The sequence below is a fragment of the Orcinus orca genome, chromosome 20 (genome assembly GCF_937001465.1).
Source record: "Orcinus orca chromosome 20, mOrcOrc1.1, whole genome shotgun sequence".
Lineage (NCBI taxonomy): Eukaryota > Metazoa > Chordata > Mammalia > Artiodactyla > Delphinidae > Orcinus > Orcinus orca.
In genome coordinates, this window is record NC_064578.1 from 58,311,044 (window position 1) to 58,338,627 (window position 27,584).

A 27,584-nucleotide genomic window follows, 5' to 3' on the forward strand; every position below is an offset into this window, starting at 1 on the left:
TGGCGTGACCAAATAAATAAATAAGGTCTGCAGCACTGAAGTACACAAATGGTAAAATATGAATTTAGACCTCCTCTTCAAACTATACACAAATATTAGTTGCCAGCAAGGGCACTGGTAGATTCCAAACCTTGTGGCAGCTGCAGGGAGATTGCAGTCCTACAGTGCCGGGCAACAAAAAGACTAAGGCAGAGGAATGCAGTAGAATGTTTAAAGCCCTGAGAAAAGTCGGAGCAAGGGTGGGGAGTGAGACTATTAGGGAAATCAAGACATTTAAATGCAGCATAGGGACTTCCCTGGTGGCACAGAGGTTGGGAGTCCACCTGCCAATGCAGGGGACACGGGTCCGGGAGGATCCCACATGCCTCAGAGCAGCTGGGCCCAAGTGTCACAGCTACTGAGCCTGTGCTCTGGAGCCCGTGAGCCACAACTGCTGGGCCCATGTGCCTGGAACCCATGCTCCGCAGCAGGGAGAGGCCACCGCAGTGAAAGGCCCAGGCTAGCCTCAACTGGAGAGGGCCCGCACGCAGCAGCGAAGACCCAATGCAGCCAAAAATTAATTTAAAAAAAAAGACTAAAAGGCTTTTAATCCTACTTTAAAAAAATAAAAATAAATGCAGCATACTGTATATGGTAGAACTGGTGAAACACACACACACACACACACACACACACACACACACACACACACACACACCAGGGTAGATGCGTGTCTGGAAAAAAACTGAGAAAGCCTGAAGCCTTCACACTGGGTTGATTAGTAAATGTCTTTCCCTGCATGGAGCTAGTCCCTGAAAACTTGGACAGGTGGCTTAATGTAACAATTAAGAGAGCGACAATCCCATCACTTTTTCATAATCACAAGAGTGACATCTGTCATATTCAAAGACCCACACTCAAGAGAAGGGAACTACACAGCTGTGTACACCAGAGGGCAGGAGTCTTGGGGCCATCTTAGAACTCTGCCTGCCTCAGTGATTCTTGCTAAGAAACATCTGCCTGAGAAGATTCATGCTCTTCTCATGTGCTTGATACGTGGTAAAAAGCAGTCCAGGGATTTCCCTGGCGGTCCAGTGGTTAGGATTCAGCGCTTTTGCTGCGGTAGCCCAGGTTCAATCCCTGGTCGGCAAACTAAGATCCTGCAAGGTGCGGCCAAAAAAAAAAAAGAGAGAAAAAGAGTGTATATATATATATGTATAACTGAGTCACTTTGCTGTACAGCAGGAATTAAAACAATGTTGTAAATCAAGTATAACACTTGTCTCTTGAGTATTGGTCTTTTGAGTGGTGAGCAGCTGAACTTGGGTTCGGTACCAGCCTCCTCAAGTTACACTAATCTTTTTTTTCAACATTTTCATTGCCCCCAAGAGAATCCTCCTACCCACCAACCATCTTTCCCTTTTCTCCCCTCCTCCGGCACCTAGAACCACTTATCTACTTTGACCCTCTATGGATTTGCCTATTGTAGGTATTTTGTATAAATGGAATCATACGATGTGTGGACCTTTTGTGTCTAACCGCTTTTACTTAGCATAATGTTTTCAAGGATCATCTATGTTGTACCATGTGTCAGTACTTCTATCTTTCTCCTTGCTTAATAACATCCCACTCTATGGAGAGACCACATCTTGTTAATTTGTTTATCGGCTGATGGACATATGCAGTGTTTCCACCTTTTTGCTCTTATGAATAATGCTGCTATGAACGTTTGTGTGAGGGTTTCTCTTGTGTGCAGGTACATATATTTTCAATTCTTTTGGATATATACCCAGGAGTGGAATTGCTGGGTCAGGTAGTGACTCTATGTTTACCTTTTCGAGGAACCATCAGACTGTTTTCCACACCAATAGCACCGCTCAGATTAAATCCTGCCCCTTTTGTGTTTCCACAGCTCTCGGTGACTCCCAGTTTACAGCACTCAGTACATCTGGCAATGCTTTATAGCTCTTTGCCTGCAGACCTATTTCCTGCACCAGGTCCCAGATCCCTAAAAACAAAGGTTACTGTCTGCTGTCATATTCATTTTGACATTCTCAGTCTTGTTATACATAAAATGGAAGCGAGCTACTGGAATTAACAGATAATGTCACTGGGGAAGCTTTGTTTCATGAAAGTGGTTTCCTCACCTGGTCTGAGAGACTTACCCGAAGAAACTACTGGTTAGGAGTGAGAAAAGAAAATCCTGACAATTTCTCTTTCACACTTACGAAGTTGGATTTTTTCCTTTTCCAATTACGTTGTATTTATTCATAAACTCTAAGAACTAGGAAGCAAGATTGCTATATCATATGAATTTATTTCCTGTTTTTACGTCTGGTGTTCTTCCTTTAGAGTGCTCTTGCACAAGGTTCTCCAGGAGCAAGTCATGCTCACATTCTGTCATCTGTCACTGTTTCCCCACACTGGCTAGCATGTCCTGCCTCTCTTTCATTTCTTTTCACAGACACCCCGGATTTGCGGTATGTATAGCATCCTTTATTTCCACTTCCTTTACCAACTTTTGCTCTGTGTTCAATCTCTTCTTTTCCATATGTTTTCTTCCTTTTGACCTAATGACTAAAATGTAGACATAACATTATTTAGATACTAATAAATCAGGAATTAGAGACAAAAGAAGTGAGGAAATATATGGAAAAATAAAGGAACAAACAATGGAATTTTCAGGCTTTCATGAATGTTATTTGTCTGATAAGGATGGTGAAAATTGCATTTCGAAATGATTTTCCCACTTTCTGTATTCAAGCTTTATAAATACCCAGTTTTTAAAATGTATAATATTGTAAATAAACTATACTTCAATTTTTAAACATTTAGAAAAGTTATAACTCAATGCAATGAAAAATATTTTCTAAGAGTACAAGGGTGGTCTGCCTCAGTAAGCATCAATTATCTCTTCTACTCTTGGCCTCTCAGCCTCTCTCTGACTATCTCTGGGGTGGTTAGAGAGGAGATCCATGCAGTGCATGCTTAATAGTATTGAATCAGACACTGCAATCTACGTCGTTTTGCTCTAGAAATTTTAAGCAAGTACTGAAGAATCTCAGAACTTCTACAAAATCAGGTTTCTATGAGCGTATATGTTGTTCTATCCTCACAAGGATTTGCAGGGGTAGTGGGCAATTCTCACTGGGGCGTCTCTGACCTGGGGGTAGTAACCTCTTTTTGTGGGCCTGCATCCCATTTCCACATCAAACTGAGGCAGACAGCGCAGGAGGGCATCTGCCTGTCTGTGGTCAAAACTCGGCAACAACACAACATTGATAAGTATGTTTAAGGGAAATGTTGAGTCCAGGAAAAGTCTTGTTTCCTGAACTCTCTTTTCAGTCCTTGGAATTGCCTTGCAAAAGGAATCAAACAACACAGCTGTTTGCCCCTCTGTGTAATTTGATACGAATGGCTCATTCCTGCATATGTGGCTGTAAATATTCATTAGCTTTGCCGTGGAAAACCCAAGCATCATTGTCAGCTCAGCTTCCCTTGGATTTTGGATCTGACAAGAAAAGCTGGTTGACCCTCTACCTGAATGAATGAACTTTTCCGGTTCCTTCTCACTCTCTGGAAGGAGGTGCGTGGACTCATCCTGGCCCTCATCCTCAGAGCCCTCCTCTTCATCTCCTAATAATGGTATCTTGACATTTTTATAGAGTGACGCAAGTTGTTGTTTTTCCTCAGCCTGTACCAGTCGACTGGAGGACAAAATAGGTACATTTAAAAGCACAATTTTCCCACTAAATCATCCTGTCTTAATCTTGTGACTTTCTGACGGCAAAGGGGTCACTAGTACATGGGGGAGGAAGCAGAAATAGACTTAAACCCAAATAATTATAGAACTATAATTAATTATAGAAATATAATTAGAATTATAGAATTCTATAGTTCTATAGAGTTATAGAACTCAGATTGGGGCTGACACGCAGAAAAGGGGCGAGTGATTTGGAGCCAGGTGACAGGAATGGGGCACTCGGGCTGGGCACAAACCTCCATGATCAAGTTCAATAACATCTTAATGCAATATTTTACAAAAGAAAAATTAACGCCAACAAATCCATGAGGAACACAATGTCAACATTTTAAATAAAGGTAGCATAGGTACCGCTGATTTTTCCTTTTGCTTAGTCTCCAATATGCTTTGGCCCGACATCATCACTGATCATGTATTTAAAGTGTTGACCTTTTGTTCATCATGGATTTTTGAGGGCATTAATTTAGACTTAAAAATATTGCAATAAATTATTCTTTGTCTTGACTATTGCACCCCCTTAAATTTTGCACCTGAGGTGAGTGCCTCGCTCACCCACCCTAGGCCCAAACTTGGAAGAGGACCATTGAACAGATATTTCTGTGTGAAGTGAAAATGGGTAAGAGTGTTCTACTTTCTCCTAACATACTTACCTTCCTAATTGTGTTTGACTCATGTAAGAACAAACCATTTTAGGGTTAACTTATTTGTGTTCTAAGGGACTGTGATGGAGGAAGGGGTGTAGGGGGAACATTCCAGAATCATGCTCTGTAGCAGGAAGAAATGGCCTGATTGTAAACACTGTTACAGATAATCAGGAAGCTGGAACAGGACCAGATTTTGGGTGAGGAGAGTGAGGTGCTCACTTTAGGTGCACAGTTTAAGGGGGTGCCAAAAAACTCAGTAATGGGGATAAATATTTTGACTTAATATTGTAAAAAATTGAAATGAGGGGATTCCCTGGCGGTCCAGTGGTTAGGACTCAGTGCTTCCACTGCCTAGGGCCCAGGTTCAATCCCTGGTCGGGGAATTAAGATCCTGCAAACCTTATGGTATGGCCAAAAAAAAAGAGAAAAAGAAATGAATGGGAAAAATCCATAATAAACAAAATATCAAAATTTTAAAGACAGGATCCATTAGTGCTGTGATGAACGATATGGGAGACTGAGTCAAAAGGGAAAATGTGAGTCCCTATATACATGTTTTTATGTATTATTTTATGGTTCTTCTTTTCCAAAACATTAAAGTAGTTGAAATATATTTTAAAAATTGAAAAGTGCTGTATCATAACTCACAGCATTATTTTAAGTTTAAATACTTTATCTTTACCAGAAACAAAATTTATTATAACTTTACTTTCCTGGTTTAAGTGAAATCAAACTCACCAATATATTTTCAAAAATGTACTTCTGGAAAAAATTAACCACTAAAATTTATGTAAAAACATGAACTTTGGGGCACATATTTTTCCTTTTGCCTCAGGTTCTAAAATGCCACTGGGGGTAACACAAATGTAAAAGCTGTAAATGTTGACATTAGCTCAGTAATTTAATTGGACACTGAAATTCCAGGAGGATACGTTGTAGTGAGTTACTTTAGCAATCTTCATATGTTAACATCTTTGTCTAGACTAATGAAATAAACTGAAATTCTAGTTACATAAATTGAGTCATAGATAACCCAGAACCAAACATACTGGGGACACTCTCTCCTTAGCAAAATTTCTTCAATTTTACCTTTAATTTTGCCTTCATTTGACATATTCCAAGTGGTTCTAAAATGGCTACCTTAAAAAATATCCCATACATGGCAATACATTTCCCATGTACACACTTAATTCTGATAGAGTAAATAATTTAGTACTTCCTCAAGCTGTTTCTGATGGGATATAATGGAGTCCTGGAACTAAATCCTAGAATAGGAATCAATGTGTTTTTCCTGATCAGAGTAGCATGATGTCACGGTGCGGCTCGCTTTCGTCTGACACTAATTTCAAAATGATCACATAACCTGAGCTTGACCACAAGCTTTATTTGTGCGAACAAGATGAAGTGTCTTCCCTAAATGCTACTATTACCCCTACTATTGCATTAATAATAAGTTTCTAGTGAAAGAGAGAGTGGTCACTCTTTTCTGCTTTGCACTATTAAGATTCCCTCCAAAGTATCAAGTTCACTCTAGAAAGCCACATTTTGGGAGGATGACAGCATCTCTGACTGTGGCTTTCAAACATTTTTGATCATGATCCACAGTAAGAGATAAGATTTACCTCACAATCTTGAGTCTGAAAAGGTTGAAAATCAGCATTTACTTTTTATTGTTGTTGTTGTTGACTACTTTGGCTCTTCGTTGCTGCGTGGGCTTTCTCTAGTTGGGGTGGGGGGGCTACTCTTTGTTGCAGTGCGTGGGCTTTCTCATTGTGGTGGCTTCTCTTGTTGCAGAGCACGGGCTCTAGGTGCACAGGCTTCAGTAGTTGTGGTGCGTGGGCTCAGTAGTTGTGGTGCACGGGTTTAGTTGCTCTGTGGCATGTGGGATCTCCCCGGGTCGGGGCTGGAACCCGTGTCCCCTGCACTGGCAGGTGGATTCTTAACCAGTGAGCCACCAGGGAAGCCCAACATTTACTTTAATACTTTCTATTCTACTAAATTATATTCTGTCCTGTTTCTTTTTTGTTTGTTTCCTTGCTTTTTTAAAAACTAATTTCTATTTTTACTTTAAAAATTCTTTTTATCCAGTTTCTTTTAAATTTTTTCATTTATATCATGACCCAACATGAATATAGCCCATATTCTGAAAAACAGTGTCTGAAAATGTATAATGACCATAATAATTTAAGGATTATAAGAATTATCACCATCATCATCATTACTATCACAAAATAATAACCTAGTTAACTTGTTATGTCTTACTTAAGGATGGTAAAAGTTATTTACCATAGACTTACTATATCATGTAGGAAATAGTGGTCCCACATATCAGGGCAATACTGAAGGCTATACACGCAATTGTAATTACTTGAACAATAGCAGGTCTATGAGGAATCAGTGCTAAAAATGGAAAAAAAGTTCTCATAAAATCTCATTTTAGGTGTGACTATCAGTTAATATATTTGTTAATCATATTGTTTTGGCAGACAAAATCAGAAATAACCTTAAAAATAGTATTCTTAACTTAAAAAAAAAAACCACAGAGGTTAGATTGTACAGCCTGTGTGAACAAATATAATTTGAATTCTCACCCAATCTCTGATTCCTTTTTCCATCTGCTTCCTGTCTTTGGTCAAAGCCCTCTCTTATGAGACTGGATCCCTGACTCAGTACAGCAGAACCAGCCATTGATGTAGCTGAAAGGAGAGTGGCCTTAGTTTTGCAACTCAAGTGTTGCCCAGATGGTCTTAGGTTGTGTAGTGCCGTTACAAAAGGAATATTGTAGGGCAATTCAGAATCTAATTCCGCAAACCTGTATTGGGGTTGGTATTTAGGCCCACTGAATGTGCTACAAAACCTTGGATGCTTTTTGTAGACCAGGTGTACCACTTCTCCCATTATCTGAAATAAAAATAAATAAACAGAGCTATTGTTGGTACAAACTGAACAAAAGAAATTGACTAAGTACATTACTCAACCACTTGTAGGGACTTCCCTGGTGGTCCAGTAGGTAAGACTCCACGCTTGCAATGCAGGGGGCCCAGGTTCAATCCCTGGTCAGGGAAATAGATCCCAAATGCTGCAGCTAAAGAGTTTGCATGCCGCAACTAAGATCCCACGTTCCGCAACTAAGACACAGCACAGACAAAATAAATAAATATTTTTAAAAAACAAAAAAAAATACCACTTGTAAAAATCTGACAAATTGAAGTGCTACTCCTTGTTGCAAACGTGGCCTTCCCTCACTTTCTGTCCCTTCACTGGTTCAACGACTGAGCTGAGAAGTATTTTGAGATTCATACCTCAATGTGAAGTCAGCCTGACATGACAAAAAGAACTTGGACTGTAAAAATGCTTGCAGATTAAACGCTTAATTGTAGACCTTAGGTGTGGCTTACATAGATGTTCATTCTATGATTCTCTCAACTTTTCTGTGTTTTCAGATTTTCTTAATGAAATATTAGGGGTGGGGGGGTATGGGTTACAGTCTGTTTCAATACAATGACTCCTGAAAATTGGTTGCTGGACTTGGCAATGGGAAGGTCATTGGAGACCTAGTCAAAGGAGATGTTATCGATGTGCATGAGTGAAACAGGTCTGAGAGAGAACAGGGGGAAAGGAATTGGAGAGAGCAAGTTTTGGAAACTTCCTGAAGAGTTTTGCTGTCATGGAGGGAAGAGAAATGGGGGCAGCTCCCAGAGGGGGCTGAGGGATCAAGAGATGAGTTTTGTTTTTTAATATGGGAAAACCGACAGCATGTTCATATAAGAACGGGGATGATACTTTTAAATGTTCCTGGAAAGGGAGAGAGAATTGCCTGGGGTGTCCCCAGTTGGTCTGAGGGGATGTTAGCTGGTGCACAGGTGAGGGGTCAGCCTTGGCCTAGACAGGAGGAAAAATGAGAAAGTACAACTGTGCTGGATCAGGGGATGCAGACACTCTGTCAAGTGCTTGTGTTTTGTCAGTGATGGAGGAAACAAGGTCATCCCCTAAGAGCGAGCTTGGGGTAGGTATGTTGGGAGTATTTGTGGGATGAGAAAAATAGACGAGAAAGTCACCAAGAAAAAGGGGAGGGTAAATGAACTAAGGAAATGGAGTAGCTTACTTTCTTTTTTTTTTTTTTTGCCACACCACGTGGCTTGTAGGATCTTAATTCCTTGACGAGGGATTGAACCCAGGCCCTGGCAGTGAATAAGTCCTAACCACTGGACTGCCAGGGAATTCCCTGGAATAGCATATTTTAAATAAAATTCCCAGAAATGGAATTGCGGGGTATATTGACTCTATTTTCTTATTTTCTATATCCTTGATGGTCTACCATTTGGGGCCTTCATCCTGGGAAGGCTCCACCTCTCAGGGCTGGCTACTTCCCAGAGACAGCAAGCGACTCCCCTGTGGTGTCTTTGATATTCAAACCAATCATCAAACCCTCACACACCAGGCCAATACTCCCTCTGCCCTGAATCACCCCAGGGCCAGGTACTGGACACCTGAGAACCACTCGTATAGCCCAGAGCCCACCAAAATTATTCAAACTATGCAACACTAAGCTTACTCCATGTACCTACCCCACCTCACCCATTTCTTCCCTCAAAACCCCCAATAGAAGCTCTGGGTCATTCTCTCCCCTCTCCTCCTCCTGCCTCCTAACCCACTCTGGTCCTTTCCCACATGGCCTGGCATGCTGTGCCATGCCTTCTGTTTCTAGGATTCCGTGTGTATAAAGGTCTTCCCTCATGACAACCATTTCTGTGTCTGCGTGTATTACCATTCCTGATTAAAACAAATCCCAGGTATATTTCAACACTCTGGGTCAAAAAGTGAATGCATTCTTTTTATAAGAATTGCCAATTGTGCTCTGTAGAAGTTGTACTCATTCCTAGCCTACAAACAAGATATGAGATTATCTTTCTCTACTCCTTTGCCAGGAGAGTTTGTTGTGAAGTATTTTGCCTATTTTCAACATGATAGCTGAAAACTGGAATTCTAGTGTATTTTCAATGTGTATTTTCCCTATTATGAGGTAGACATCTTTCCATATAACCAAGAGCTGAAGGTTACAGGAGAAAATGGGAGTCTTCCAGTGACCTGACTAGACAATTCTGTCTCTCTCTGTATCAGAAGCTACACTTGGGACCCAAAGCTCAGGCGTGGCAGAGGTCTCAGTGAACTTCTATTGCCATCTCACAAGACAAGTTAGTGTCAAAGTAAGGACTAGAATGTGGGTCTTCTGATACCTTGGCCTGAACTCCTTTTCTGGGCTTTGGTGCTGGCGAGGGGGTGGGGGGTGGTGAACTGGGAAGTGAAATATTATAGCTGGGCTTTAGGGAGGGTAATAGCGTCTTTGGGATGGATGGAGGGATGGATTAATTGTGGATTTTTTTTTCCTGTATTTCCTGATGTTTTGACCTCTGTGCTATTTTCTAATCTGCCCCAAGGAACATCATTACTAATCCAACCATGGGGCGGGGGACGGCTTTTTCTAATTTGCACAAAGGGGCTGTACAGGTTAGTGACAAGCAGCGCGGGGTGCCCTCTGGATCCACACAGCACAGCAGCTGTGTGAACGTCCATGGATCCCACCCACCCTCCCAGATGCCTTGACTTACCAGTACGCCCTGGGAATGGCGTGGGTGTAGTACGTGCTGGAGCTATACGGACGTTGAAGGGGATCAGAAAGAAGAGACAGGTTTAAGATGCACTTAGGAAAATTAAGATGTAACTTGGTATTAGATGAGGGGGCCTAAACCGTAGTTTCCAAATAGCTAAGATGGTAAATGTTCTCAATAAATTTATTCCAATGCCTAGTATTGATAGAAATGCGTGGCTTAATTTGCAAAAGCATGCTGCTCTGCTTGCATCCAGTGTTTCCTTTCATGAATCTGGACCATTAAGAACATATTGCATTTGGGTCCTGACCTGCTTTTGCAGTCACACAAGCTGGGAAACCTCCTCCCAAGCTGAGGACCTGGAGAAACTTAGCACAGAGCTGAAGAGGGCTGTGCTCTCATCAGGTCAGAGAGCCGGGGCCAGGGAGGGCCCAATAGTCACAGCCCTTCTGTCACCCAGCTTACGGAGAGTGAAGAGTATAGGATATAATTTCCAAGCAATGCTTATCTAGTTTTATTATTTTATGGACCATGCTACTAACAAATATACAAGAAGAGACACAATGGGCTTCCCTGATGGTGCAGTGGTTAAGAATCCGCCTGCCAATGCAGGGAACACAGGTTCAAGCCCTGGTCCTGGAAGATCCCACATACCGTGGAGCAACTAAGCCCGTGCACTATAGCTACTAAGCCCGCACTCTAGAGCCCGCAAACCACAACTACTGAGCCTGCACTCTAGAGCCCATGAGCCACAACTACTGAGCCCACGTGCTGCAACTACTGAAGCCCGCGTGCCTAGAGCCCGTGCTCTGCAGCAAGAGAAGACACTGCAATGAGAAGCCCATGCACTGCAACGAAGACCCATGTAGCCAAAACTAAATTAAAAATTTTTTTAATCTTAAAAAAAAAAAGAAGAGACACATTGATATAGCGCATAAGAGGACACCAGAATACATTCTCATTTCACTGAACGAATACTAACAATGACTCACCTCTGTGTTTTGAGAAAGCTCCTTGAACGTGAGATAATTGAAATTCCTTAGCGTACAGTGTGGGCTTTTGGGTGACATTTGTGGGCCTTTGTGACTGCATATAACCTGGAAAAGAAAAGTTGTAGCAGTGAAATATAATTACTCCTTTTTACTTCCTCTAAAACAAGTGAAATCATGCTTGAAGCTACCCATTAAGCATGTTGTTTGTCCAGCTGGTTTGAACTCACCTGCATAAGACAAGCACAAATGAAGTGGGAATTCCATTACAAACAAAAATAAAATGGCGAAAGATCTTTGAACCTGTCTATCGTTCCAAAACTGCTAGTTTGTTATCGTATGGGTGAAAGGAAGTATTTAGTTGTAGGCTAGGATCTGTCCTATATTTCTCTGAGGAACTAAGGAGCTCTTCTCACTACAGAATGTTTGCATTCTGACTGGGAACCACCAGTGTGAAGTCAGCTCACGTTGCCACATGGAATTCTTTCACGGAATCAGGTCAGCCAGTGGTGAGCCTAACAGAATGAGTGAGTGCGCTGGGAGGGATGTTAAGCTCTTGGGTACAGATGTGAATAAGAACAGGTCCCTGCCCTCAGAGAATGTCCAGATTAGTGAGGAGGCAGATAGAAATCAATTATAATCCCATGTGAGGCCTTCCCTGGCAGTCCAGTGGCTAAGACTCCATGCTTCCAGTGCAGGGGGCCCGGGTTCGATCACTGGTGGTGGAGCTAGATCCCACATGCACGCCACAACTAAGACCCGACACAGCTAAATAAATAAATAAATATTTAAAAAATAATAATAATTCAATGTGACACATCATAAGAAGCCAACAGAGAAAACAGCAGGGCTCTGTGTTCAAATGCCTGAATTCTAACCCTCATCTCTGGCTTCCTAGATGTTTGAGCTTGATCAAGTTACTTACCCCTCTGAGCTTCAGTTTCCTCAGCAGAAGAATAGAACAGGAACCTACTTCACAGGGTTACAGCGATGGCTCAATAAAGGAGTCCATGCAAAGCTCAAAAAGAGTGTGGGCACTGAACGTTAGTTCTGGTTGTAAAATAGGAGAGTATAATATTTTCAATAAAGCAATTCAGTACTCCTCCAGCCTCTGGGGGTGCTGTTCAGAAACCTAGACCCAAGTGGCCATCTCCAGAAGTTTCTTTAAAGGAGATTGAATGAATCATCTGAAAATGTGGAAATGGGATAGAAAACTAGATGGCATGGAAGAAGGTTGTCCCCTGGACGTGCCCCTTGCCCATCTGGTAGTTCCCACAATACAGAAAACAGGTTTTCATTCCTCCTACCAATTAGAATAAGTGAACAGACCAGAGACCGTTCGAGGCTTGTAAAGTCCCCTGGGGTTAGGAGCTGGTTCCTCGTGTGCTGTGCCCCAAAGGGCAGCTGTCCTTCCTGAATGTCAGGAGATGACAAGGCAGGCCTCCAGATATACGCCCTCTGTGGACCATGAAGTTTCTTGCTCTGCTCTTACAACAGCCCAATCTGCCTTCCTCCCTTCCTGCCATGCCCGGGGATGAGCCAGGTAAGAACAAGCGCCCCACGCTCTCTCTCTAAATCCCGCAGTCTCAGAGTCACCCCCAATCAAGCCTGTCTGGATGAGTTCATCTGCTGTGTCTCTTTGAACTTAGTTTGGGGCTCCCTCTCGGTACTGTGACCTTTAGACTGGATTTAGGTCTCTCAAGCTCCCCATGGACACCGCTGTCTTTGGGGCTGCTCTGGGATATCAACTTCCCAATGGTCACTACTGCCTTGCCCAATCCTCTCCAATAGGTCTGTGAACACCTGGCTCTTCCTAGACTTGGTTCTTACAGTCTGTGCACCCAGCCCAGCTGGATGAATCCTACAAGCATCAGAATACCACTGTGAGTTAATAATGCTGACAGATGTGTAGCGAATACAAGGTCAAGCTATGAGGATTAGGCCAAGAGATAAGATCTTTCATAATGTCACCAAAACCTTTCAACAGATTCCCTTAAATCCAGAGGTGCCTGACCTGTTCTCTTGGCTTTCTTCCAAAGTAGTGTGTCCGGTTGCAAAACTGTGTTCCCAACCTTCGTCATATGCCTTATAGGAGAATTCCTCATTGTCACCTTTACCAAAATTTGCCGTCAGTGGCCATGTCCAGCCGTCCCAGTCAGTTTAGCATCTCCACAACCCAGGTGGCAAGTGTTATTCACCCCAAATAATATTGTTAATGATGTTGGAGCACTACAGTGTGGATTGTATTGTAGTTTTTTTTTATTGAAGTGTAACTTCAATTGTGTAACTGACATTAACATTATATTAGTTTCAGGTGTGCAACATAATGATTCGATATTTGTATGTATTGTGAAATGATCATAAGTCTAGTTAACATCTGTCACATATACATATTACAACATATATAATTACAAAATTTTTCTTGTGATTAGGACTTTTAAGATCTACTCTCTTGGGACTTCCCTGGTGGTCCAGTGGTTAAGAATGTCTTGTAATGTATGGGACGCCGGTTCGATCCCTGTTTGGGGAACTAAATCCCACACGCCGAGGGGCAACTAAGCTCTTGCATCACAACTAGAGAGCCCGCACACCACAATGAAGAGCCCACACACTGCAACTAAGACCAGACACAGCCAAAAATAAATAAGTAAATAAATATTTTTTTTAAAAAAAAAGATCTACTCTTAACAGACTGGTGGTTGCCAAGGGCGAGGGGGTTGGGGGAGGGATGGAATGGGAGGTTGGGGCTCGCAGATGTAAGCTTTTATACAGAGACTGGATAAACAACAAGGTCCTACTGTATAGCACAGGGAACTCTATTCAATATCCTGTGATAAATCATAATGGAAAAGAATATATAAAAAACAAATGTATATATATGTATAACTGAGTCACCTTGCTGTACAGCAGTAATTAACGCAACATTGTAAATTATCTATATTTCAATAAAAAATAAAGACAAATAAAAACATTTACTTTCTTAATAACTTTCAATATGCAATACAGCATTATTAACTACAGTTGTGATGCTGTACATTACATCCCCATGACTTATTTTATAAATGGATCTTTGTACCTTTTTACCCCTTTCACCTATTTCATCGTATTGTAAAATTTTAAATTTTGTATTTTCCTGCTGCCTCAACATACCCGCAAACAGGCTGTGAGCACCCCTCCCAGGTGACCAGGCTTATCAAGTGATAAGACTGGCCCCTGCTACAAGGGGCTTCCTCTTTGCTCTCCCCTGAACATGACCTAGTAACATTCAAAAGCACCAATGACATACCTCATGCCTATCCCTGTGTATTCTACCCACACCCTTAATAAAAGCACTTGCCTGTGGGCTAGTCTTCACTCTCTGCTCCCCACCTGCTTGGTTGAGCCCGCTCCCTGGCTTACAGCATGTGTGGACCTTCGTGGCATGCCGTAACTCCATCTTTCTTGGACCTGTGAGTATAATAAACTTTGTTTCTTCCTGCTACTCTCCTGTGTCTCCTCTTATGGCTGCACATGACTTACCATCACCTAAAAGAACATAAAACAGTGTTCATAACATTTATAATAACCAAAAAGTTATTATAAACCCAAATGTCCATCAACTGATGAATGGATAAACAAAAAGGGTATATCCACACGATGGAATATTATTCATCCAAGAAAAGGGGAAAAGTACTGATTTATGCTACAACAGTGATTAACTATGAAAACATTACGCTAAGTGAAAGGATCCAGAAACAAAAGGCCACATTATATCATTCCATCTATATGAAAGGTCCAAAATAGGAAAATCCATACAGACAGAATGTAGATTACTGGTTGCCAAGGGCTGGGGGGAGGAATGAATAGGGAGTAGAGTAATTGCTAATGGGGTTTCCTTTTGGAGTGATGAAATGTTCTGGATTTAGATAATTGTGAGGAATGAACAATATTGTGAATATACTAAAAACCACTTTAAAAAGGTTAATGTTATGGTATGTGAATATCTCAAGAAAGCTATTGCTTTTTCAAAAGACTTTCTTTTTTAGAGTAGCTTTATGTTCACAACAGAGTTCCCACGTACCCCCTACCCCCTCATACACACACACACACACACACACACACACACACACACACACAGACTTCTCCATGATTGACATCCCACACCAGAGAGGTACATTTGTTACAGCTGATGAACCTACATTGTCACATCATAATCAAAGTCCCTAGTTTATGTTGAGGTTGACTCCTGGCATTACACATTCTATGGGTTCTGACAAAGGTATCATGACATGTATCCAATCTTATAAAATGTCATACAGCACAGTTGCCCTTCTGTAAAAATCCACTATGCTCCACCTATTCATCCCTCTCTCCTCCCCCAACCCTCTGGCAACCACTGATATTTTCACTATCCCCATAGTTTTCCCTTTTCCAGAATGTCATATGTTGGACTCATACAGTATGTAGCCTTGAATACATACTCAGATTGGCTCCTTTCACTTATTAATACTTATTTAATATATTCTTTAGTAGTATGTTTCTCCATGTCTTTTCATGGCTTGGCAACTCATTTCTTTTCAAAGCTTCAAAGCTCTTTTTAAAATAAGGTGTAGTTGATTCATAATATTAGTTTCAGGTGTACAACACAGTGATTCAAAATTTTATAGATTATACTCCATTTAAAGTTACTATAAAATATTGGCATATCCCTTGTGATGTACAACACATACTTGTAACTCATTTATTTTATACATGGTAGTTTGTACCTCTTAATCACCTACCCCTGTCTTGTCCCTCCCTGTCAAAGCTATTATTTTTAAAAAATGAGAAAAGCCTTTGAGTTTGGGTGATCTTTGTTTTTTTTTGTTTGTTTTTTGCGGTACGCGGGCCTCCCACGGCTGTGACCTCTCCCGTTGTGGATCACAGGCTCCGGACGCGCAGGCTCAGCGGCCATGGCTCACGGGCCCAGCCGCTCCGCGGCATGTGGGATCCTCCCGGACCGGGGCACTACCACTGCGCCACCAGGGAAGCCCGACTTTGGGTGATCTTAAGTGCAGCCCATGGACTACAACTCCCAGAAGCCTGCACAGGCCGCTGTCTCTCAGCGGCCTGACTGCTCTCATTAGTCGGAGGCACGCCACGGTGCCTTCTGGGAGTTGTAGTCTGAGCCTCACAGGTCCGAGGATGCCAGGGCCCGGCCTATGGACCACAACTCCCAGAAGGCTGTGCAGCCCAGCCGCGTCTCCTAGGTAACTGAGGATGGGCTCCACCATAGTCTCTTTCTGCTACGGTTGTTCTCCAGTTGCCTTAAGCTTTTTCCTCAAGGTTAGGAGTTTTTAATTATTACCGGAAAGAAGGTAAATCCGATCCAAGCTTCTCCACCATGACCATGACCTTTTCTCTTGGGCTTCAGTACTTTTTAATAATGTGGTTTCTTTGTGTTTATCTTGCTCTGAAGTTCACTGAGCGGTTTGAATCTGTACGGTGAAGCGTTTCATCACTTCTCTGCGCACTGCAGCACCACGTTGGTCCAAGTTTCCATCTCTCGCCGGAACGACCACAGTAGCCTCCGCGCTTGCCTTCCTTGGTAACGGTTGCCTCCATCAGGTCATTATCCACACAGCAGCCACTAGGACCTCTTTAAAAACAAAAGCATTTTCTGTCCTTCCTGGTTAAAGTTGCTCAGTGGTTCCCATACAGAAACCCAGCCTTCGTGCCTGTCTGGGCAGCTCACCAAGGCCTTGTGGGAGGTCATCCTTCCTGCTGTGGGTTCTGACCAGACCCAGAAGCAGGGCCTGGAGCCAACTTCTGCCAAACAGAAAACAAAATCAAGCTTAGGCAAGGAGAGACTATGTTCAGAAAGACGATTCCAGTAAGGAGAGGGGGACTGTTGCAGTAGGGAGAACACTCTTGACAGTAAGATCTGCAAGCATCTCCAAGGTTGCACAGAAAGGAACTTTCTTTCATAGGGAGGAGTGAACAAGGCTAGAAAGAACCGGGTGCGGGGAGTGGAAGATCGGACTGCAGCAGGAGATGTCTTGCTGTCAGCTGGTTCTAGAGAGGGGCCACTTTCCTGCATTCGAATACTTATTTAACCTTAGGAGTAAGTCAGAGTTCAAGGGTCTTTGGGGAGTGAAGAAGCTGAACTAAAGTTTGGTGAAGTCAACTCAACAGACTTTTGTTCTGATTGATCAGTCTAGCTAATCATTTATGAGAGTGAATGGAAATTTGGAGAGTCTGGCTCTAGCCTTGTCCTATGTGAAAGAGGGGTCAAGAGTCCCATCTGTCCTTCACAGTAAGCCGTTTCCTGGAACACAAAAGGTTGGAGGGATCCAACTGTCTGTTTTCCAGGAGCCTGGAGGAAAGGTTCAACATTGTCACCCCTCACCTCCAGGTTTCACCCCTCCTTTATCCCAGAACCCTTTGAAGAGGATCTTGGGGTTGCCCCTCTAGGCCACATGAAGCCTGGGCTACCAACTTTTCCTATGGTGTCATCATTGCATGGGGCCGGGTTAGAGTCCCTCACACCTTGCTTGGGTTCTGCCCAAGGTGGACCCATAATGATCCCAATCCAAGCTGGCTTCCTCCCATATCAGGTCCCACTGGATGTCTGCTCCCAGCATGACAAGAATCTCCAGAGCACTGGGTCTAGCGGATCGGGGTTGGGGCCAGGAGGTCTATATTTTTAATAAGCCCCCAAGTGACTTTTAGGATCAGGAGTTTGGGGAGCAAGGCCAAACTTAGTGACTTTCTGCTGGAAAATCTGATCGGGTTCCCTGTGATTCGGGCCCCCAGTTCTCTACCTGGGGACCCTCCATCCTCAGGGCATAAATACTTGTCTAGACTCTTCAGCAGTTCCTCCCACCACGAGGACCCACCTTGAGAACATTGTTGCCCATAAGTGCTGCTCACTCCATCTGCAGAGGGATTTTGTCTCTGACGACACAAGGGAGGGTGTTGCCTGTGCAGACAGAACAGCATCTGCAGGGAAGGCTGGGATGAGCCCTGACCCTCGTGACTCGAAGACTCTGTGTTGCTGGGGAGCAGGACCGCCCACATTCCTGGCCACTTCTCTCCTCTGCCCACAAGGTGAGTCTGATTTGTGGTGTCTTTGATATCCACCCCCACCCCCCATTTTATGGCCAAGCCTTCTGACTAGTCCTTCTCCCACATACAGGTGTTCTTGACCATCTGTCTATGATTGCGAAGCCCTTCTCCCTGTGGGCACCACTCCACAGTCACCCCCAGTCTCCTCTCCCTGGTCAGGAGACCCAGGATGATGAGAACTCATGGCCACCCCACCTGATGAGGTCGGGCTGCTGGGAAGCACAAGCAACAACCTGCTGGTGTGTTCCAAGCACTCACAGAACCACTGGACACTAGGGACACAGCACGACCAGGACCAACGAGGTGCCCTCCCCCATGGAGATCACAGCCTAATGTGTGGTTTCGGGAGATGGTGTGGACAGTAAGGAAGGAAAAAAATAGACCAGGTGATGTTCTGTAGTGACGTGTGTGATGAAGCAAGTAAACAGGGCAGTGAGGTGGAAAGTGAGGAGAATTCGTTGACTGGATGGTCCGGCATCACCCACAGCTGCAGTGACACAGCCTCTGGTTCAGGCTTCCCGAGGAGTGGAATCAAGGCAGGGCTTTGGAATAGCTGAGAGACAGGCAGAGACTACATCACATCAGGCACATGTTTCTCCACCCTGCCTCCACAGAGCCCTGGGCTGGTGAATCACATTTCAGTTATCTTGTGAGGTAAGAAGTCAGTGATTGGCTTTCTGATGCCTTCACCTCTCCATCCTAGTATCCATCCTCCCACCCCTGAATTCAGTGGGGTTTACAGGGACCAGGATCTGATCCTGTCTCATGTATGCATAAAAACTGATGGAGTAGCTGCTTCCCTAAGAGAAATAAATGTGCTCACTGGCCAGGCAGTAAGCAATTTTCTGAGCATAACTATTTCAAAAAGAAAAACACCACACTGGATTACAGATTCCACCAGAAGCACGTATATTAGAACAGATGGACCAAAATTTTAACTTAGTCAATTAAGTACATTTAAAGAGATATGGCATGATGCTAACAATAGGAAATGAGAATAAGAACATATAAAAGAGAACCAAGTAGAAATATTAGAAATGTAAAATAGTGGTTGAAATGAAGACACAATAGAGGAAATGAGCAGCAAAATGGACAGCTGAGAAACAAATTAGCAAGCTGAGGAAATGTCCAGACAAAAGGAAGAAAGGAGAAGGAACTAGAGGACATAAAAGAGCAGGTAACAGATGAACAACAGACACAGATATGCTGACATCTAAATAATAGGAGTCCTAAAAAGAGAAACTTTTTAAATGGCAAAAATGAAATATTAAAAAATAAGAGATAAATTTCCCAGAATGTAAAACAGAATAAAGACATCAAATTAAAAGGCCCATAGAAGTGTCTTATGGAGTTAAACATTTACTTACCATACAACTCAGCTGTTCCACTCCTAGGTCTTTACCCAAGGTAAATGAAAACCTGCATACACAAAAAAGTCCTGAAGAAGAATGCCCATAGCGGCTGTATTTACACTAGCCCAGAACTGGAAACAAGTCAATGTCCATCTAGGTGAACAGGATGACTACTACCTGTGGCACATCCGCATAATGGAAAGCTACTCGGCAAAGAAAGTAGACTACTGATAAATGCTACAACGTGGATGAGCCTCCAAAACATGCTGAGCAAAAGAATCTGCATACAAACGTAGCATATGAATACTGTATGATTCTATCTTTATAAAACCCTAAAAGACAATTCTAATATGTACTGACAAAGCAGACATGTGGTTGCCCAGGTCTTGGGGTAGGGTGGAGATTAACTATGAAAAGACATGAGGGAACTTTTTGGAGAAGGGCAAATATTCTCTATTTTTGTTGTAGTGGTGGTTGCAAGGGTGTTGACATTTTTCAAAACTCATCAAACTGTGGCCTTAAAGGGAGAGTCATCAGCATACCAGTTGTGTTTACATGGCTTCCAGACTGGATGAGATCAAGGCACTGTGAGCAGATGGGAAGTGGGCAGTCTGACAGTAAGAGGTAAAGGAGGTGGAGAAGGAACAGCAAATGGGGCCTGAAATGAGAGAGGCGGGAGGCAAGTCCCAAAGGCCAGGTGAACATGTTTCAAGGAGGAAATGATCTATTATCTAAGAATCTAAGATGCTGCTGATAACGTCAAGGAAGAAAACAGAACTGACGACTGGATTTAGCAATGTGGAGGTCATCTTGCAGCAAGGCAGGTTTTGGAGTGGGTCCAAGAAAGAATGGAAAGGAGTCTTCCCTGGTGGTCCAGTGGTTAAGAATCTGCCTTCCGATGCAGGGGATGCAGGTTCGATCCCTGGCCGGGGAACTAAGATTCCACATGTTGCCAGGCAACTAAGCCTGCGTGCCACAACTAGAGAGAAGCCCATGTGCCACTACAAAAGATCCCGTGTGCTCCAACTAAGACCCGATGCAACCAAAAATAATAATTTTTTTTTAAAAAAGAAAGAAAGAATGGAAGGGAAGTGAAGACTGCAAGAACAGACAACTTTTGAGATATTTTGCTTTCTGAAACAAAGCAGAGAGTGATTCAGGAGCCAGAGGATTTTTTGTTTTGTTTTTTTTAAGTATGTTTACATGTCCATGGGGATAATCCAGTATATATAGAAAACCTGAGGATACAAGAGATACGGGAAACTTGCTGGAGCGATGTCTTGGAGTAGTGGACATGGGACAGGCTCTGGTGCCAACCCAGTCAGTTCATATACACGCACAAGTGGGAAGGCACGGAAATTATGGAAAGTGGGTAGAGAAGGTGGACAGATGTCATGCAAGGCCTCTGCTGGCTTCTATCACTCAGGGAAACAGGAAGCAAAGTCTTCTGCTGGGAACAAGCGTAAGGGAAGATTCAGTGAAGGGACTGTTGGAATCTTGGTACTAAACAGCCAACTAGCTTAAGAAAAGACACTTGAAACCGATGGTGGGGAGGTTCCAGTCACTGGTAATGGAATGGTCCTAGGGATGACAATGGGAGTGACTGTCTGTTGCAGGGTGGGTGACAAAACCGTGAGCAGACAGGTCAAAGAACTGTGAGGTCAGGACACAGGAAGATCATCTACCTGGACAATAAAATCAGGAAGTATTACGATGCGGGTGGTTTTAGATGCAATACAGCAAGAGCTGAAATCTTTACGGATGGGAAGAGTGAACCATTCATAAGGTGACTGCAACAGAGGGAAGCAGGAGTGATATGACAGTTTGGTGTCCCAAGAGTCAGAACTCAGTTTTAGAGAGAAGGGAGGGGAAACAATCTAGAAGCAACAAATGAAGAAGAGTGGAAGACAAAGCAGCCACTCCCTGCAAGGATCGTAAGAAAAGGTACTGTGCAGAGGGGAAACCCAAGTTTCAGTCACAGCAGAAGATGGCTGAATGGAGAGTTCCAACTGGGCCCAGCAGGTTTCAGAGTTGGGGAAGAGTGGAGCGTGGGGATCAAAAGGGCAATGAACTGAGTTAGATGTGGGTTAGAATAGGGAGGTAAGAGGGGACCTGGGAGCCCTGGGCATACATAAGGTTGTGTAATAGGTGGTAGGGAGGTAGGGAATCCTTCTAGGAGGAAGCAGAAGTCTGGGACCCTTTTAGAAGGACACTTTAAAAGTCCAGGAGGCCCTTTTAGAAATATTTTTTAAAAGATACTAAGCTTGGTGGTACAGTTACAGAACTTGCCAGGATGCTTGTGGAATATTTGTGTATAACTTACAAAATCCTTTGTAGTCCCTAAATCAGAAAATCTGGGTTCAAAGTATATTACTTTGGGTATTAGAATACAATACCCATATATTGGCAGTACACCTCTTGATGCGTTAGGCTGCTGTCTCTTACAGAGGTTAATAGTGCTGCCTCTATTCTCTCCAAGGATCTCTGCACAAATCATACAAAAAATCCAATTAATTTACCCCTGCAACCTTTACTGGGCAACCCCTATACATTAAGGTAGGGTCACTGTTACATACCTATGGAAGCGCCAGCTACAGGAGTTTGACAGTGAGCACAGAGTCCCACCATACCAGCAGGCCACTTTTTCTCAACCACTGGAGAGTCATGGACCCCTCGAGAACTAGATGAACCTTCTGTACCCTGGATTTCTAACCAATGCCCTTGAAACCCATCCAGGAAGGACTGCTGGCCCCTAATTATAGCCCTACCTTAGGGAAATATTTGTGAACCGAAGAAATGCCACCCAAGTCCTCCTAGTCATCTTGCCCCCTTTCCACTCTGAGCACTCAGAGAAACTTCCTCATTTTATGACTGATTAGCTCCCTTTCCTTCTGAATCTTCCTTACTATCAAGTAATCTCTTCATCTGGAGAAGATAAAGAAAATATAAACATTGAATTCTACGGAGACCTTGAGAAATGGTGCTCTCATGTGCAGATGTGTCTCTTGCCCTCTGCCTCATGAAGGGCATTCTAAACCCATCAAGGGGCATTTCCTCTGACTTGCCCAAACCTCCAGTGAGTCCTCCAGCCCCTGCTCTGCTGTAATCTTCAGGGTCATAGGTGGTGAAATTCTAGGGAACCCAGGGCCCAGAAAATGCACTGATTCTGAATGTCCAATCCAGACTTCGTATTCCAAAGGGAGGTTTGCTCTCATGGTACCCGAAATCCCACAAGGTAGAAAGCCAGGTAACTTTACTTCTCATTGTTTAGGAATTTGATTTTTATTATCAAATATCTACTATAAGAACACTGGACAAAATTAAAAAAAAAAAAACATTAGGGGAAAAAAAATCACTGCAGAGGCAGTGCAACACAGTGGTTAAAACAATCTCTGGAGCCAAACAATCTTTCTATTCCTAACTAGCTGTGTGTCCTTAGGTAGGTTTCTGATGATTTCTGCCTCAGTTTCTCCCTTTGTAAAACTGGGATAATAGTACCTATCTCATAGAATTAAGGGGACTGAACAAGTTAATATTTGAAAAGTATTTAAAACAAAGTTTAGCACGTGATAAGTGCTGTATGTGTTTGTAAAACTTAAAAAAAAACCTTAACTGGGTTAATTTATCCATGGGTCTTTCCAGTCGTTATGCATATACACTTTTTAGATGTTATAGTAGATATGTATATACAATTTTGTGTCCTTTTTATTCCTTTTTTTGTTATGTATATTGACTCAGTATCCATAATTATAACTTACAGTGACTGCCTAAAACAGATTACAAACTAATTGTCCAACAATGCAGTAATGAGTAAACCATGGTCACTGACACAGTGGGTTATTAAGTATCACCTTTTGTTCCAACAACATCAGTCTCATACTTATGGGCAATACCTTTCCATCATTAGTAATCTCATTTACTAATCTTTTCTAAGGTTAATCTCAATCAACAGTAGATATCCCATTCAACACTTTTTTTTTTCCTTAAATTCAGGTTTAGTATTCCATATTCTATTCCTTAAAGGGCACCCAGACCCTCCCCTTATAATAGCACAATCTGTGTTTCCATAATGATGCACAAAATGTTATTGTAAAGCTTCCATCCAATATTCCAGCTTGATGCAAAACAGCGGATTTCTAGTTGAAACACTTTTCCTAGGATAAAGTTTTTCCCTTAACAATGCACTCTGATCCACAAATAGTTGAGATCTCTTACAAAAAGATGTCTCATTCCCTACGTTCATGTTGCTCAAGTAGGATTCCTGGTGTCCTCTTCACTGTAATTATTTGATGTTAAATAAAGGCTACACAACTGTGGAAGGCTTTTGCCTATTCTTTTCATTCACAGGTTTCTTCTACGATGATAATTTCTACTGATTAATAAGGGGAGAAGTCTTACTGAACTAGTATTAAAAATTTCCCCTCTTGATTATACTTATAGGTTTTTTTTCAATGTGTTATCAAATGTACAATAAAAGAAAAATCTCTCATCAATTCAATTCACAGAGTTTCTCTTCACTATGATTTCTCTGGTGTTGAAGTAGGGCTGAGTGACCACTAAAGGCTTTTCCACAGTCAGTGCATATAAAGCGTTTCTCTCCACTATGCATTCTCTGATGAATAATAAGAGAAGAATTCTTACAGAAAGCTTTCTCACAATGATTACATTTGTAGGGTTTTTCTCCAGTATGGTTTCTCAGATGTACAATAAGGGAAGAACTCTCATTAAATGCTTTCCCACATTCATTACATCTATATGGTTTCTCTCCAGTATGAGTTCTCCTGTGTGCAATAAGATGAGAGCTACAGTTAAAGGATCTTTCACATTGATTACATTTGTAGGGTTTCTCACCAGTGTGGATTCTCCGATGGGCAACAAGGTGGCAACTCTGGCTGAAGGATTTTCCACATTTATTGCACTCATAGGGCTTCTCTCCAGTATGAGTCCTTTGATGTCTAACAAGGTGAGCCATCTGGCTGCATGATTTTCCACATTTATTACATTCATAGGGCTTAATTCCAGAATGAATTATTTCATGTTTAGTGAGGGCTGAACGTTCTCTGAATGCTTTGCCACATTCCTGACAGTTATAGGGTTTCTCTCCTGTGTGAGTTCTCTGATGGGCAATAAGGTGGGAGCTCCAGCTGAAGGATTTTCCACATTCAGTACATTTATATGGTTTTGCTCCAGAGTGTGTTCTTTCATGTTTACTAAGGGCTGAGTAATCCCTAAAAGCTTTTTCACATTCATCACATTTAAAGGGCTTCTCTCCAGTATGCATTCTCATGTGGGCAATAAGATGGGAGCTCCAGCTGAAAGATTTCCCACATTCAGTACATTCAAAAGGTTTCTCTCCAGTATGAGTTCTCTGATGTCCAATAAGATGGGAGTTCCAGTTGAAAGACTTCCCACATTCATTACATACATAAGGTTTCTCTCCCGTATGAATTCTCTTGTGTACAATAAGATGAGAATTCCAGCTGAAGGCTTTTCCACATTTATTACATTCATAGGGTTTGATTCCAGTGTGAGTCCGTTCATGTTTAGTAAGGGCTGAACGATTCCTAAAAACTTTTCCACATTTATCACATTCATAGGGTTTCTCTCCAGTATGAGTTTTCTTATGTTGGATAAGGTAAGAGCTCCAGATAAAAGACGTCCCACATTCATTATATTCGTAGGGTTTCTCTGCAGTGTAAGTGCTTGTATGCTGTGTAAGGAATGAGTCATACCCAAAGACTTTCTCCCATTCATTGTATTTATATGCTTTCTCTACAGTACCAATTTTTTGATGTTCCATAAAGGATGAAAAGTAAAAGATATTCTCATATTCTTTGTAATCATACTGGTTTCCTCCAATATGAAGTCCTGGATGTTCACTAAATGATGGGCTCTGGTTAAAGATTTGATGGCATTCCTTATATTCATATAGTTTTTCTCCTGTATGCATTCCCATATGATCACCAAAATGCAGTATATGATTGAAAGATTTAACAGCATCAGTACATTTGAAAAGATTATCTCCAGTTTGCACCCTTGCAGGGTGAACAGGTTGCATGGAGTGGTAGAAGGCTTTGTCATACTCATTATTTTCACAGGTAATCTTATCTGCATACATTATGGCTGAGTTACATCTCCAACTTTCAGCATTTGTATCAGGCTTATAGAAATGTTCTATTTGAGAAACTTTCTGAGATGGAACAATGCTTAGTCTCTGGCTACACCCTGCCCCAAGTTCACAGAACTCAGCGCCTCTTTGAGACAGTACTTGCTTTTGCATGAAGACCATTTGCCTCATAGCTGTACTCTGGTTCATGTGATACATTTCTAATTGGTCTTTACATCCCAAAACTTCTAACCTGGAGAACCAAGGATCATCCCATATGTATCTCTCCAACTTCATGCTATGGGACTGTTCCTCCTCAAGAATGCTCTGTGTTGGGATCAATGCTTTGCTTTCAAGATTTCTCACCCATTCTGAAATAAACAGAAAATATCCATGAGAGCATAGGGAAAGAACTTCTAAGAGTAGAGTGGAAAAGGTAAGATTTACTGTCCATATTATTGAAAAGGTAAGCATGAACTTGTTTCCAAATAGACTTGTAACCCAGAGGAAGATTGTAATAGGAAAGAGAAGAATAGTAAAAAGTGAACAAAAGTAGTTAACCAGAATACAAAGTGTGCACTGAATATGAATAAAACCCATTTAGGAGTATCTTCCCATGAAAAGGAGGACCAGTTATTACGTGTGTGCAGGGAAGAGTTAACTCTACACACTTGAGTTGGTCACACTTTGCACATTCCCAAGAAGGCCTGTTTCATGACTGGCCCTCGGCCAACTCCTAAGGACTGAGATCCTGGAATGTTCTAACTCATAAGAGTGTTCTGCATGCTTGAACCCTTGAAGTATACTGTACCAACTTCTTTAGACAGTTTGTACAAACAATGTCATTTATGGTGAACACCTGCTTCCTTCTGGGGTTCTGGAGCTTCCATGATTACTCAGTCAGTCATGTGTGTCTAAATGACCAACCCCCAATAAACACCCTGGACTCACAGGCTTGGGCAAGCTTCCCTAGTAGATGACACTTCACACAACTCATTGCTGAAGGAATTAAGTGTGTTCTTTGCAACTCCACTGGGAAAGAACTACTGAAAGCTTGCATTTGGTTTCCTCCAGACCTCGGTCCATGCACCTTTACCCTCTGCTGATGTTGCTTTGTGTCCTTGCACTGTAATAAACCATTACCCTGAATATAATGCCTTTTGAGTCCAGGGAGTCCTTCTAATGAACCACTGAACCTGGGGGTTGTCTGGAGGATCCAGATGCATTTAATACTATTAAGGTGAAAAAATAATAACTGGCTTAACAAAAGACAGATGAACAACCAGCCCCTCAGAAACTAATGTTTAAATTATTAAAGTGTGCTAATTCATTTCTATGTTATAATGTCCTTACTGTTCCCCTACTTTGACACCTGCCAAAAAAAGAAGGGGATGGGGTTAAGAGAAAGTATCACCAACAAAGGCTTCAAGCTATCACATTATTTCCTATCTCACAGAGTTCAGTCAGTAACACAAAATCATCCTCCTGAACGGCAAAAATCACGTGGTTTCAGGATACTCCTAAAGTTCTTCTAACATGTGTAGAATAATGACAAAAGAGATAGACTGGAAAGACAGCACACTGCAATGAAGCAGATACAGGAGTTATAGTCTGATAATCTGTATTTAAGTACTGGCTCTGCCACTATCCTTACGTGACTTTTCTGAAGATTAAATGAGATTGTGAATCCAGCAAAATGTCTGGCAAATTCAATATGTGGAAGCTACCTATCATCACTGCTGAGGTATCAGTCCTCCAACAACAGGGGTCTGTATTAGTTTCCTATTGCTGCTGTAACAAATTACCACACATGTTGTGGCTTAAAATAACAAACTCACTGTCTCACAGTCTGAAAGTCAGAAGTTCTAAATGGCTTTCACTGGGCTAAAATCAAGATAACTTTCCTTCAGAAGCTCTAGGGGAAAATCCACATCCTTGCCTTTGCCATCTTTAAAAGCTGCCTGCATTCTTTGGCTTGTAGCTCCCCCCTCCATCTTCAAAGTTTATCATTCCAACCTTTGCTTCTGTCAGTCACATCTCTGTGTCTCTGACACTC

The 27,584-nt window shown here is 42.3% G+C and overlaps 2 protein-coding genes and 1 non-coding gene across 16 annotated transcripts in view; 1 reads left to right on the forward strand and 2 right to left on the reverse strand.

Moving 5' to 3' along the window:
* Positions 1 to 16: 16 nt before the first annotated feature.
* Positions 17 to 16,567, reverse strand: C20H19orf18 (chromosome 20 C19orf18 homolog). Its single transcript, XM_049702777.1, is given in 10 exon segments — positions 17 to 2,556; positions 3,520 to 3,686; positions 6,684 to 6,786; positions 6,978 to 7,236; positions 7,238 to 7,287; positions 9,996 to 10,037; positions 10,988 to 11,092; positions 11,176 to 11,308; positions 14,504 to 14,509; positions 16,415 to 16,567. Coding segments are annotated over 10 exon segments (1,137 nt in total). The 3' UTR covers positions 17 to 2,437.
* TRNAC-GCA (transfer RNA cysteine (anticodon GCA)) lies at positions 7,379 to 7,451 on the forward strand. The gene has a single exon. It is a non-coding gene; the product is annotated as a tRNA-Cys (tRNA).
* Positions 13,435 to 27,584, reverse strand: part of ZNF606 (zinc finger protein 606) — a 63,583-nt gene continuing 49,433 nt past the window's right edge. For 9 of the 14 annotated variants that reach the window (XM_049703245.1, XM_049703243.1, XM_033411743.2 and 6 more), the window contains one exon: positions 20,585 to 25,899. In XM_049703245.1, the coding sequence (XP_049559202.1) occupies positions 23,912 to 25,899 (1,988 nt within the window). In that variant the 3' untranslated portion in view covers positions 20,585 to 23,911. Of the gene's footprint in view, positions 14,510 to 16,310; positions 16,602 to 16,632; positions 16,772 to 17,841; positions 18,624 to 18,962; positions 19,490 to 20,584; positions 25,900 to 27,584 lie in introns of those variants that run through there. The other 5 variants (XM_049703246.1, XM_049703247.1, XM_049703250.1 and 2 more) reach the window with 5 other exon arrangements.